Source organism: Plasmodium coatneyi, chromosome 10 (assembly GCF_001680005.1).
Source record: "Plasmodium coatneyi strain Hackeri chromosome 10, complete sequence".
Lineage (NCBI taxonomy): Eukaryota > Apicomplexa > Aconoidasida > Haemosporida > Plasmodiidae > Plasmodium > Plasmodium coatneyi.
Window position 1 is genome coordinate 363,961 of NC_033565.1, and position 12,908 is coordinate 376,868.

At 40.0% G+C, this 12,908-nt stretch overlaps 4 protein-coding genes across 4 annotated transcripts; 3 read left to right on the forward strand and 1 right to left on the reverse strand.

The window, feature by feature from the left end:
* Positions 1-17: 17 nt before the first annotated feature.
* Positions 18-2,237, forward strand: PCOAH_00028860 (Ubiquitin carboxyl-terminal hydrolase; the record flags this gene model as incomplete). The annotated part of the gene is made up of 2 exons (XM_020059688.1): positions 18-118; positions 617-2,237. The coding sequence occupies 2 exons, from the start codon at positions 18-20 to the stop codon at positions 2,235-2,237; spliced, it is 1,722 nt and encodes a 573-aa protein (XP_019915428.1).
* A 1,478-nt stretch (positions 2,238-3,715) lies between these two features.
* Positions 3,716-5,048, forward strand: PCOAH_00028870 (Ubiquitin-conjugating enzyme E2; the record flags this gene model as incomplete). The annotated part of the gene is made up of 4 exons (XM_020059689.1): positions 3,716-3,987; positions 4,166-4,252; positions 4,498-4,592; positions 4,817-5,048. 4 exons carry the CDS (start codon positions 3,933-3,935, stop codon positions 5,036-5,038), a joined length of 459 nt encoding a protein of 152 aa, XP_019915516.1.
* A 1,620-nt stretch (positions 5,049-6,668) lies between these two features.
* Positions 6,669-9,697, forward strand: PCOAH_00028880 (Minichromosome maintenance protein 3; the record flags this gene model as incomplete). Its single annotated transcript, XM_020059690.1, has 2 exons — positions 6,669-9,416; positions 9,554-9,697. 2 exons carry the CDS (start codon positions 6,669-6,671, stop codon positions 9,695-9,697), a joined length of 2,892 nt encoding a protein of 963 aa, XP_019915510.1.
* A 533-nt stretch (positions 9,698-10,230) lies between these two features.
* Positions 10,231-11,319, reverse strand: PCOAH_00028890 (Transmembrane protein; the record flags this gene model as incomplete). The annotated part of the gene is made up of 4 exons (XM_020059691.1): positions 10,231-10,374; positions 10,516-10,757; positions 10,881-10,958; positions 11,121-11,319. 4 exons carry the CDS (start codon positions 11,317-11,319, stop codon positions 10,231-10,233), a joined length of 663 nt encoding a protein of 220 aa, XP_019915226.1.
* Positions 11,320-12,908: the final 1,589 nt, after the last annotated feature.

A 12,908-nucleotide genomic window follows, 5' to 3' on the forward strand; every position in this document is an offset into this window, starting at 1 on the left:
TCCACCCCCAAACAAAAATGGCAATTGTTAATGTGACCGTAAAATGGAAGAGCCATGTGTACAACGATCTACAACTCGACACGTCTAAGTCGATCTTGACATTCAAGGAGATTCTCTGGTAATAACGAAAAAAAAAAAAAAGTGTGCATATGTGTAAACATACTGGTGATGAAGTTTGCACATACGAAGCGATACTACTTGACGAAACAGCAATGTAACCCCACCGAAATAGCACACTTATGAGCATAATTCAAAAGGATTAGATGATTTAAATGGAATGCATCTTTCTTTTTTTTTTTTTTTTTTCGTCATTACCCCAACTGCATATGCACATATTTATGTAGACATGTGAAAAAATGGATACACCCGAAATTATATTTATATTTTCCGCCCCCTTCCCCCAAATGATTCCTTCCATGTATGTGCACATACACGTAAAACGCTTTGGGATTACGTCTTACTTGAAGGGAATTGTTTACATCCATTGTGCAATATGTCCATTTAATTCACACAAAGGGGTGTATTTCGCATTGTTGCTAATCTATCCGCGTTCGTATTTTCGCGTGGTGCTCATTCACCCCCCAAACAAAATGCCCTTTTTTTCTTCCCCCACCAGGACTCTCACCAACGTTCCGCCAGAAAAACAAAAACTGATGTATAAAGGCCTCATCAAAGATGACACAGATTTATCCACGTTAAACATAAAAAATAATGACAAAATTATGCTAGTAGGTTCAGCAGAGACTTTAATAGAAAAGCCATCTCATGTAGTTTTTGTGGAGGATCTCTCCAAAGAAGAGAAAGAGAAAATACACGCAAAGGAAAACATCCTTTTTGAAGAACAGGGAATTGTGAATTTAGGAAACACCTGCTACTTCAACGCAGTATTGCAATTCTTAACCTCTTTTGATGATTTAGGGGCTTTCCTCTGCAACATAAAAAGAAAGGAAAAACATTTATTGAAATCTACCAACGATATTTTATTCGATTCATACATTCACTTTTCTCAAACGTTTGGAAAATCCCCCGAGCCATATGTCCCTCTGGAATTGTTAAAATCCTTTAGGGATGTATTTCCCAAATTTAGAACCGTAAATTTAAGGACGAAACAATTTGCGCAACAAGACGCAGAAGAATGCATGAACGCCATTCTCACGTCATTGAATGATAATACTGAGTGTAAAATTAGCGATAAGTTGTTTTCGTTTAAGGTGATCAGCAAGATTAAGTGCATAGAGGACGATGCTACAGGGGGAGAGAAACCAACTAAGGAAAACCCCTCAGGGGATAACGCACCAAGTGAAAATGCACCCACTATAGCGGCAGTGGAGGAAGTAGAAACCACAGAAGAGTTTCACAATAAACTGATTTGCTACATGGGAACACACACCACCCCTGTGAACCACATGCATGAAGGAATACGACTATCCTTGATTGAAAAAATCCAAAAGCAGCGATCTGAGGATAGTAAGGAAGATGCTCTGTTTGAAAAAAAATCAGAAATGAACTCCCTCCCGCCATATCTAATTGTTCACTTTTTACGTTTCGAATCGAAGAAGATTTCCGAGTCGAATAATGCCACTTCCGTCGTTACTGCCAAAATATGCAGAAAGGTCAGTTTTCCAGAAACCTTTGACATTTATGATTTCTGCACAGATGAACTGAAGAGTCAGTTGAAGGTAGCTCGAAATATTGTTATGAAGAGGAAGGAAGCGGACTTGAATGCTCGAGGGGGTGCCGAAGGTAGCACTGCCATAAGTGAACAGAAAAACGAAGACGCGAACGATAGTAGTGTTAACAATAGCAGCAACAATAACCTGAACAATAATACGAACGGAGTGACGGGCGATGAGACAATGGATGCAAAGCAGATGGATGATAAGGATAGCAGCCCAACGGGAGATTTAACGGAAATCCCCATGGGGGAATATGAACTTATTTCAATAATCACACACAAGGGCAGAAATGAAGAAAGTGGTCATTACATTGCCTGGAAAAAAATGAGGAGCTCCATAGGCGCAGATAGCAATACGTACAAAGAAGAACTAACTGGTAATAAAAAAAAAGGAAAGGATTCCATGTGGTATAAGATGGATGATGATAAGGTTAGTACGCATAAATTTTCTTCCCTTGATTTATGTGGAGGGTGCAGTGATTTCAACATAGCTATATTGCTTCTTTATAAGCGAAAGACCCTATTATGCACACAGGAGGAGTTGAACTTGCATGGAAACTGATCGATATATTTTTATGTGTATATATGGGACGTGCCCCTAAGGTGTATCCTACGCGTGGTCCTTCATCACCGCGTCCTGTATTGTGTGCATTTGCTTTCCAACCTGTGTAACCTTTGCCATTTTAAAACTGTAACAAAAAATGTGCTTACTAATTTATTGCCGCTTCCTTTGGGGCGTTTCGTATGGTCGGCTTGTTCATTCCGAGGATAGGCAGTTTTAACCTTTTACACGATGTGCAAATCTTTTCGAAGATTCTTACGCGAAAGTGTAAAATGTTAAACGTATTTTCTCCCCTTAGCTTTTTTTTTTTTTTTTTTTTTTTTAACGTTTTTAATTTTATGAATAATAGCTACTGTCATTTTTCCGCGTTGTTATGTTTGCACCTGGAGATACCTCACCAAATGCGCATATGCCCTTTCGTCAGTGATGGGCGCAAAGTCGCAGACACGCACCTTCTCATGGGCAGCATTCTGTATAAAAGCGTCCACCCACACGGATGGTCCCCACGAGATACACAAGTAGCCATGCGCGTGTAGACTCGCAACGGTTATAATTTCTGTGCGATTTTGAAAAAATTAAATATGGCAGGCAAACACAAAATAAGTTGCAATGTTGCAAAGGCGCATTTGCGCGAAGTGGATGCATCAGACTTAAACCCTCATACAATTCAGAGACCGCTCCTTTACAAGTGCGCAAAAAAAAAAAAAAAAAAAAAAAAAATCATTTTATTCGAATGTGGCATAGACATATTTCCCCCCTTTCCTTTTCTGTTTTTATAACCGTTCCGTCATTATGAAAATAGGGTGAACCAATGTGTACTTAAATGTTAAACAGTTTAGCGTGCGCACATTGTTGAAATGTATTGGAAAATACAACAGTTCGTTTTTCATCACGTGGTGCGTCTGTGCAGTTGGGGGAATAAAACACGTGGCCAAGTGGCGACAAAATGTTCACTGAGTACGACAACGTGGGGACGCTGTTGGACGAAAACATGTCGCAACGAAGCAGGTGCCTGTATGCGCGCCCGCCTCGTCATGTGCGCATATGCGCGTATATGGGAGTGCGCCCAAAGAGGCAACGCCCCATTGCCGCGGTGCGTAGAAAATTGCCATCCCGCAAATGATAAAAAACGTATGTTAAAAAAAAAAAAAAATCGTAAAAAAGTAAACACTTCAACGCAGAAACAATAAAAAAAGGAAAACCCTCTAAAACTATATGGCACATCTTATCAAAATGAATGGCGCACAAAATCGCTGTAGCTGATATCATATCACGTGTACAAGTGGAACCGTATGCATATAATAACCTGCTTATGCGTACGTTACGGATTTGTATGTATATATGCATATTATACGAATGTAGTAGTATCCGTTTTTATATACCACATTTTCCCATATTGCAAAAATAGCGAAGAGAAACCCCAGAATTTTGAATTGCCTTCAAAAAAAAAAAAAAAAAAAAACAGTAGTAATAGTAGCAGCAACAATAACAGTGAGGTAACAATAGCGCATGTCCCCTTTTAACATAATTAAATGGTTTACATATCTTGTTTGTAAAGGAAACATTTCATCATCTGCTATTTGGTTAGTAAGCAATTTTCACACTTTTTGCCAGTTTCATTCCATTTGTTTTTCCCCCTTCATTTTTTTTTTTTTTTTTTTTTTGCACACTTAAATATTATAAAACCTGTAGAATATGTCAATACCTAGAAGAATAACGAAAGAAACACAGAACTTAGCAAATGAACCACGTAATTAAAAGATACCAACTCCTGTTCACCACTCGTTGGTGGCACGTTTCGCATCGACTCCCATGTGTATAGATATGTGCACATGAAAGCGTGCAACACCCCCTCTCCCTTTTTTATCATTAAATACAATTTTTCCAATTTTTTTCCCCTTTTAACCATGACCCCTACATGTGTGCAGCACCTGGTATAGTTGCAGCTCCCGTGCCAGAGAACTACAGACACTTTGATATTTTAATAAACGGACCCGATGGAACGCCATACGAAGGTATAGGAAAAGGAGTTGTTTCGTAAAAATGATCCTCAACCGGTTTAATGATTGGTGGACCAGTTCACGCATGTGTCTGTGTGTCTATATGACGATGCAGCGGACGCCCCTCGTTTGCGCCTACATAAAATTGCAGCACATACGTTCCAGTGCAATACTCGTAGCTTGTTTTGCACCTATCTGTGCTGTTGCACGTGGGATCTGTACATCCACACACCCTCTCCATGATGACACATTCGCCATAGGTGGAACTTACAAGTTAGAACTCTTTTTGCCCGAGCAATACCCGATGGAGCCCCCCAAAGTGCGGTTCTTGACAAAAATATACCACCCAAATATCGTAAGTGCGAGAAGTGAAAAAAGCCAGCAAAAAGGGACAGTACCATTTTGTGTGCACTTTCAATTGTGTGAATAAAACAGTTTCTTTTTTTTTTTTTTATTTTATGCACCTGATCACTGATCCGAATGAGACAGTATCGCGTGAATCATACACATTTTATCACGTTCACTACGCATTGTATATTTGTATGCTCCTTATACCTACCTGTGTACATCCCATTACAGGATAAATTGGGTCGAATATGTCTCGACATACTAAAAGATAAGTGGAGCCCGGCACTGCAAATACGAACAGTACTGCTGAGTATCCAGGCTCTGTTGTCGTCGCCCGAGCCCGATGATCCGTTAGACTCAAAGGTAGCTGATCATTTTAAACAGGACAAAAGTGACGCAGAAAATGTGGCAAGAGAGTGGAACAAAATGTACGCAAACCACACTTCTTTGTAACTACGGAGAAAAAAATATAAAAGACTTATCAACAGTCCACTTTGTTTTAAATTTTCCCCAATGCAAATCGAGGAAAACATTTGCGCGCGTTTGTAGCTACGCACATCTGAATAGCTACTTATATATGTGTATAATATGTATGAATATATAAGAACCTTCTACTTTCGCCTATCCCTTCAACACCCCATACGTTAATTTAAAATCTTTCCTTTTGCCATCCCCCCCCCCATATGTACACTACGAACTTTGAAAACTTTAATTTTTTTTTAATTTCTAATGTGCTTAAAAATGAGAGGGGGATATGTATAACCCCTTTTAAGAGTCGATTCTCGTTTTGCATTTCGGGCGAATCTTTTCCTCGTGATTGTTACACAACCATATTGCTCGAATGCAATGTACCAGGGACATGACAATTTTGGGGTCCAACTTCGAGGGACGAGCACTCCCGCAAAGCAGTACATCCCATGTAAAATTAGAACTGCCTTTTTAAAATGAGAGAGAGAAAAAAAAAGCAGTTAAAATGGTAACAGAAAAAATTAACCAGCTGAGCCTTCTTTCAAGCTCCTCTTCAGTGCAATCGCGAAACAATTGTGCGTAACGAGATTACTAGTTGGAGGAAAATTTCCGTGTAACCTTCTAACCGCTCAAGCAAATTTGAACGTTTAATTCGTATCATCCATTCAGTTTGTGGAAATACATTCCTCTTAAGAACACTTCTCTCCTTCCATCATGTGAACAAAAATAATTTTAAGAAAGGACGCACATGCGGAATGCACATTTGTACATATACCTATACGTATGCACGCTTGTGCATACACATATATACACATCCCCTCGTAATGCGGTCAAGCAAGACAAGCCGTGCCTTTTCAACTACCTTTCTTGGCGAATTAATTTTTTTTTTTTAAGACATTCCTTTTTGAGTTCGCAAAATGAGTAATTTTTTATTTCGTTTCGCGTACATTCCACTGGTAACTCCCATTGCATAGCTTTCATCGCCCTTCTTTGACCACTTTCTCGTGTCATTTATTTCATTCATTCTTTAATTTTTTATTTTTTTGTTTTTCCCGCAAGCTGCACATTAATCTGTGATGAACGCAAAAAAAAATATTTACATTTACATACACATCGAACGCGCTTCGACATTTGCAACAACAAATGTACAAACGCGCGGCGTGTAAAATGTGATATGCGTTGTGTTAATTTCTAAGCCATCGTCGCAATTCTCCATTTGACTTACACTGGCTTATTTTATTGCGGCAATTTTCTCCCCATTTGCTAAATAAAACGCGCTGAATGTAAGTACAAATGCACTTATACGTGTGAACATAGCATCTTTCCTTGCCAAGAAAAATGTTAATTTTTTTCATCACTACTTTTGCTTCTTCCTTACTTACGCGTGTGCAAATCATTTCTCCTTAAAGAGCTAAAGGGAGTCACAAGGAATCATTTTCAAGAAAGAAGCATCCTGTGGGCGTAACTCACCAGATCCTCGCATCCACGCGAATGCACACATAATTATATATTTCCCACCCACTACGTACACGTGCACACGCGCACACACGTACCCCCCCTGGGAGATTACATACCCACACACCTCCGTTGAATCAGTTTCTCCTTTTCCCAAACCATGGATCGAATGAGCCTAGAAAATAACAGTACGCCGATGGCGAGGTCGGAATACCATACGATGAACTCTGAGCTGAACTACACGTTGATGGACTCGTCCATAAACCACTCGTCAATTCTGGACAGTTCGATGCGTATTGAAAAAGACAACAGAGAAAGAAGATTACAAAGGTTAAATGAAAATATCATAAGTGAGTACGAATCGGGTAGACAAAGTGTAGTTTTCACACAGCAGAAGTATAAGCAGCTGCTGGATGGATTCCTTTTATTTGTTCAGACAAATAAATACATCCATCAGAAGATAACGGAACTGAGAGCAGAAGCAACGGACGAGTATAACAGAATGCAGGATAAGAACATCCCCAACATAATTATCCACCAAAGGTTAATTTGTAACATTAACAATTTTCAAACGGGCAATGAAGAATTTGAATTGCTTGCCAGGTGTTTAATAAAGGAACCTTATTTGGCTCTTCCAGCGTACCAGGCAGCTATAAAAGAGTTGTGGAAATCGCACGATAGCAAAATAGATATTGATCCCCCCAAAATTGGCATTTGCGGTTGGCTAGGTAGACACCATGTAACACCAAGAGGGTTGCAAAGCTCAATGATTAACAAACTAGTGGCAGTAGAAGGAGTGGTTAACAAATGTTCCACTGTCCAACCGAAACTGGTACAGTCTGTATACATAGGAGAAGCAGTACATGACATAAATGCAGATATACGCAGCGAAGAAAAAACTGTCCATTTGAGACCCCATTATGACATTACCGATTTTGATAAAACAGCCAAAGATTCTGGAAGACCACCTGTTTCAGATCCTGAGGGGAAAATTATGCATAGACATGAAATAGGATTGTGCAAATATAAAAATCACCAAAAATTTGTCATCCAAGAAACGCCCGAAGATGCTCCAACAGGACAGATGCCCAGATGGGTAGAAGTAATCGTGGAAGACGATCTATGTGATATTGTCAAGTGTGGAGATAGAGTAAGAGTTTGGGGGGTCTATCGAGCTAGCTGTGGACAAGCCAACAGTACCAATAGTGGATTAGGAAGATCCTTTCTAATTGCAAACAATGTGCTGGTCAAAAATAAAGAAACGTATGATACCAATTTGTTCATATCAGAAGCGGATAAAAAAAATTTCCACGCTTTTGCAAAGAAGGAAAATACAATAGATGTACTGGGACATTCGTTCGCCCCATCTATATGTGGTCAAGACATTGTAAAGAAAGGGATTGTTTTAATGTTAGCAGGTGGAACAGAGCGTGCATTACCATCTCATCACATCAGAGGAGACATACACATTATGCTGGTGGGTGATCCAAGTTGTGGAAAATCACAGCTATTACGCTACGTTATGAGTATCATGCCAGGAACCGTTTCGGCCACAGGGAGGGGATCATCAGGAGTTGGATTAACAGCTGCCATCGTTACGGATCAAGATACAGGCGAAAGAGTAGTCGAAGGAGGTGCTATGGTCATGGGGGACAGAAGAGTTGTCTGTATTGACGAATTTGATAAAATGCAACACACAGATAGAGTAGCAATTCACGAAGTTATGGAACAGCAAACGGTCACCGTTGCGAAAGCAGGAATTCATACCACACTGAATGCACGATGTACAGTATTAGCAGCTGCCAATCCGTTGTATGGATGCTGGAATGATACACTGGACATGGGTCAACAGCTACAATTTGAACCATCCCTACTGTCCCGTTTTGACCTCATATTTCTAGTAAGAGACAGTGCAACTGAGCAAGACGATGAGCGAATTGCAGATTCGGTTTTGCGAAATGTCACAGAAAAGGCAAAACCAATTATGAGCGAAAACAGAAATAATCACAAAAATTTTGTCATTCAAGCGGATAGCTACGATATTAACCCCAAGGCACAACACATCAGTGTCTACAATGAGCGAGAGGTAAATAAAAATAATGACAACAATGAAGAAAATGAAGAATACGAAACGCCGATCTTTGCCAACAGGGACGAAATGATCTATTATGACAAAAATGGAATTGAGCATGAAATTTTAACCGTCCCATTTTTTAAAAAATATTTGCATTATGTTAAAAATATTTTCTATCAAGAAAAGCAGAGAACTGATGGATGGAAACCATACCCAGAAGTGAGTGACGAAGCGTGTGAAGTTATCACCGAGTTGTATGCAGATTTGAGAGAAAAGGCAGCCAAATATTCACACAACAAAATTATCCAGGGGGTTACTCCCAGAACGTTGGAAGCAATCATTCGAATTGCTTCGTCACACGCTAAACTGAAACTGAACAGATATGTCACAAGTGTGGATGTCAATTATGCTAAGAAGCTTCTAATGTACACCCTCTTTGGGGAGGAAATTAACGACCTCGAGGAGGAGGAGCAAGACGATGAGGAAGAAGAGGAAGAGGAGATGGCAGATGATGACGAGGAGGAAGAAAGTGAAGTTGACGACGATGATGATGATGAGGAAGTTATTAAACTTTTCAAGAAGGGCAACAAATCTGCTAAAAAAAAAGCAACAAAGAAGAGAAAGGGAAAAAATAATGAAACCGCAAATAAAAAGAAAAAGAGAAAAGGTGCAACCAAAGATAACGATGGAGAAACATTTATGATAGACGATGCGCAGAAGACAGCTGAAAAGTCAGCACCCTTGGACATTAAAGAAATAGAACGCCTCATAGTGGAAAACGTCACTTTGAATGACCCCGGAGATGGTTTGCGGGATGAGGAGCTCCTGGACTTGGTACGCTACATGCGTCTCCATCAACTAGCGGCGCATCTTCGCAACAATATTCACACACTTATGCACGCACTTATGTATATATTCATGAACACACTGGGCACATTTCCCCTGTTCTTCGCTATCCCCCCCTTTTGCAGATCATCCTTGGGAACAAGCACAAAATGCCCCAACTGGCAAAACTGGACATCGGCACATTGCGCAAAATTATCAACTCCCTAAACGAAATGGACGGGGCGCCAATTTACTACGTGAAGAAGGACAAAATTGTGTACAAGTGTTGAGCCGCTCCAACTTTATTTCATTTTGCGCGTTTCTCCCCTTTTTTTTTTGGAAGTATCCATTATGACAACACCTGGCATATTGCTGTACACATTTCGCTCTTCATATTTTTCGCTTCCCCTTTTTAAAAGCGCGCACATTTTAAAGATACTCCAAGGGGCATTTTCCTTCGCCCCGCATTTACCCCAGTTGTCTTTTACAGAAGACTTCCTCCTTTTTAAAAATTGTTAAATAAGCACAAACCTACGTTTATATGTGCACAAAATTTTTTTTTTTTTTTTAATACAAAAAATTTTACATTATCTTATAACGTTTTTACGTAGCTTGCGAACCTGCAGCAAGTGTGGTAGCCAAAGGGGTATTTGCGTCGCAAATTAAAAAGACGAAAATTGCCCCCAAAAGTGAGAAAAAATTGCACAGAAAAAAGTGCGTGTAAAAATACGCGTCTATTTTTAACACCAAAAAGGGACTGGCAAAAAATCGGGACGCTTGGAAAAAGTCCACTGCACATTTGACGGCGTGCCAAACCCGCTCGCTACATCAATTTTTGGGCCTTGAAGTAATTTTTTAAATGCACAATAGAATAAACGGTAATTGCCACAAGTATTATAATTTCGAGTATATAACAGTAGAACATCTTGTTATGCACCGATTTGTTGTGTTCGTACAGGTTCGTCGCCTACAGGGGGGATTCACGAGGGTATAAGTATGCACGTGTCTACGTGTGTACATACGTACGTACGTACTTGCGCAATGAAAGGCGCTCCTATTAGATGCAAACGTCGAACCAGGTGCCTACAATGTAACTCCCCTTCCTTACCATTTGCTTCTGATATATCTGCTGCAACTTCATGGAGGTGAATTTCTTTTTCAGATTCAGCAAAATAGATAATGTCTCACTCAGCTCGGACTTTTTGGCAACATTTTCGATATCCACATCTGACCCTCCAACCTCTATGGATAGGCTCCATTTGATGGACGTGCTTTTAAACCAGTTGGAAGACGGGCAAGAGATGCAAATATAATACAGCCCATTCTTCTTCGTCATGTAGGATACTTTGCCTGAGGGTATTTATCCGTAAGGTGAATTCACGTGTCTAGTGTGCATGGACATATCTGCGCAGCATTTATGCGTCATCATGTATATGCCCATGGAATGGAGCAAAGGGGGTGAATTGACTTTACCTTTACTAATTTCAGACGTCTCATGGGAATACAAGACTTTTCCCTGCTGGTTCTTTATAACGATAAGGCATTTTAGTTCTGCAATAAGGAAAAAAAAAAAAAGGGAGGCATTTCTTTTTTAAACCTAGCGCTTCGGTACGCGTGGACGCTCTTTAACGGGGAAAGGAGCGCGCAGACAAATAAGCCTTTAAACGAATTCGCGCTTGCACAAATGGGCAAATGCCCAAATATTCGGTGCACTCCATTTGTGTGCAGAAGCATCCTTGCCTTTTAATCCAAAATTGTCATAGGACGACGTTATGATGACATTGCTTGCGGCGCTCTCTACGAAGCATTTATCGACCCCTTCCTTCACGTAAAAGTACGCTGCTTGTACGTACGTATAGCTCAGCAGTAGCACCAACAGCAGGTATAAACTTTTCTTTATTCCTTTCACCATTTCGTTAGAGAGTGTGAATAGAAGGTACCATAATTTGTTCTCCTTCTTTTACTCTTTGAAGCGTTAAATAATCTGCCTTACGATGAACAGTTCTGTATTGGATAAACAATTTCGCCCATATAAGAAAAAAAAAAAAGGGGGAAAAATAAATCACCGTATATAATATATTTTCATCTAAAAATATGTCTATCGTAGTTCTCCATTTGCGCTTCCTCGCAGCTAATTCGAAGTATTGCGGGTGGTCAAAGTGACAATCTCGTTATCATTTATTTTGCTTCTGCCAAGCAGGTTGCATAGGCAACGTGTATGCACATGTTCGCCGGAGTTGTAGCCCCCCACCCCTACATATGCATATGTACATATATTTATGTGTATGTATATTACTATGTTTACAGTTTAGCACACGCACAGATAAAAACACTTCCACATGCTCATGTGCACAGGCAAGGATCTTCACCTCAAGGCGGGGAATGCAGTGTGCTTTCTTAATCTGCGCACGCAGATAGGCACATGGATATGTATACACCACCACTTCTCTGAACAGTTATGTAACCTACCAACGTATCTAAAAGGACACAAACCGAAATATACACAAAATGTCAATGACGCGGAGAACTTCCAATAAAACGGACAAGCGAACAAGGTGAACCTAACATACTCTCACACAAAAGCGCAGGTCAAACCTTCTACTGCTAATTCACCCGTCAACTGAATTGCATTTTCTCCTCACCTCTCTGATGAAGAAACTCGAACAACTCGTTCTTCGCAATTTTTCCGTTCTTGCCAGGAAAAAAAAAAAAAAAAAATGAATTAGCAAAGTAAAATGTAAAAAGAGAAACGCACTCTTCTCATTTTTAAGTGCATCAAAATGTGCACCACTGCACGCGCATACGTCAACGTATCATGATTAATTAGGGGCACATAATCGTTGCTTTTCCAGATTTCGCGCAGTTTAACATGTTCGAAAAGGGAAAGCAAAAGAAAAAAGCGTGATGTATGCGAAGGGTACTGTCCTTAAACGGCAGCGTGAAATAAATGTGGGTTAAGTGCAAAAAAAAAAAAAAAAAAAAAAAAAAAGAAACATACCATATATACCATACCATGCCAAATCGATCAGAACCATTGACGGCATGGCACAATTCAACCGCATCACAATTTCGACGAACCCACGTATTCTCCCTAACCCATTTGAATAGCCCATCCGATTGCTCACATACCGAACGTGCTAAGTCGTTTGTGAGTTAATTGACCCCTCTTCCTGGCATGTTCATTGGGGGAAATCAAATTGGATCGCACGGCAAAAGGCGAAGAATTCGTCGCAGTGAATAATGTACTGAAGAGGAATCAGCAGAAGAAGGGAATCCACTATTTTATGCGTTATCCCGTACATTGGTATATACGCCCATTTATTCAACCACGTAACATATCCTTCTTCCCCCACGGAGCAGTCCATCCTTCACAAGCATGTAAATGGCTCATTTGCCACTTCAAACGGACGGAAGAGAAAATCATATCGGGAAGTGAATCAATCATTTTTATAGACCCCTCCCCAAATTGCGTAACACACATTTGATTAAAAAGACGAGTAG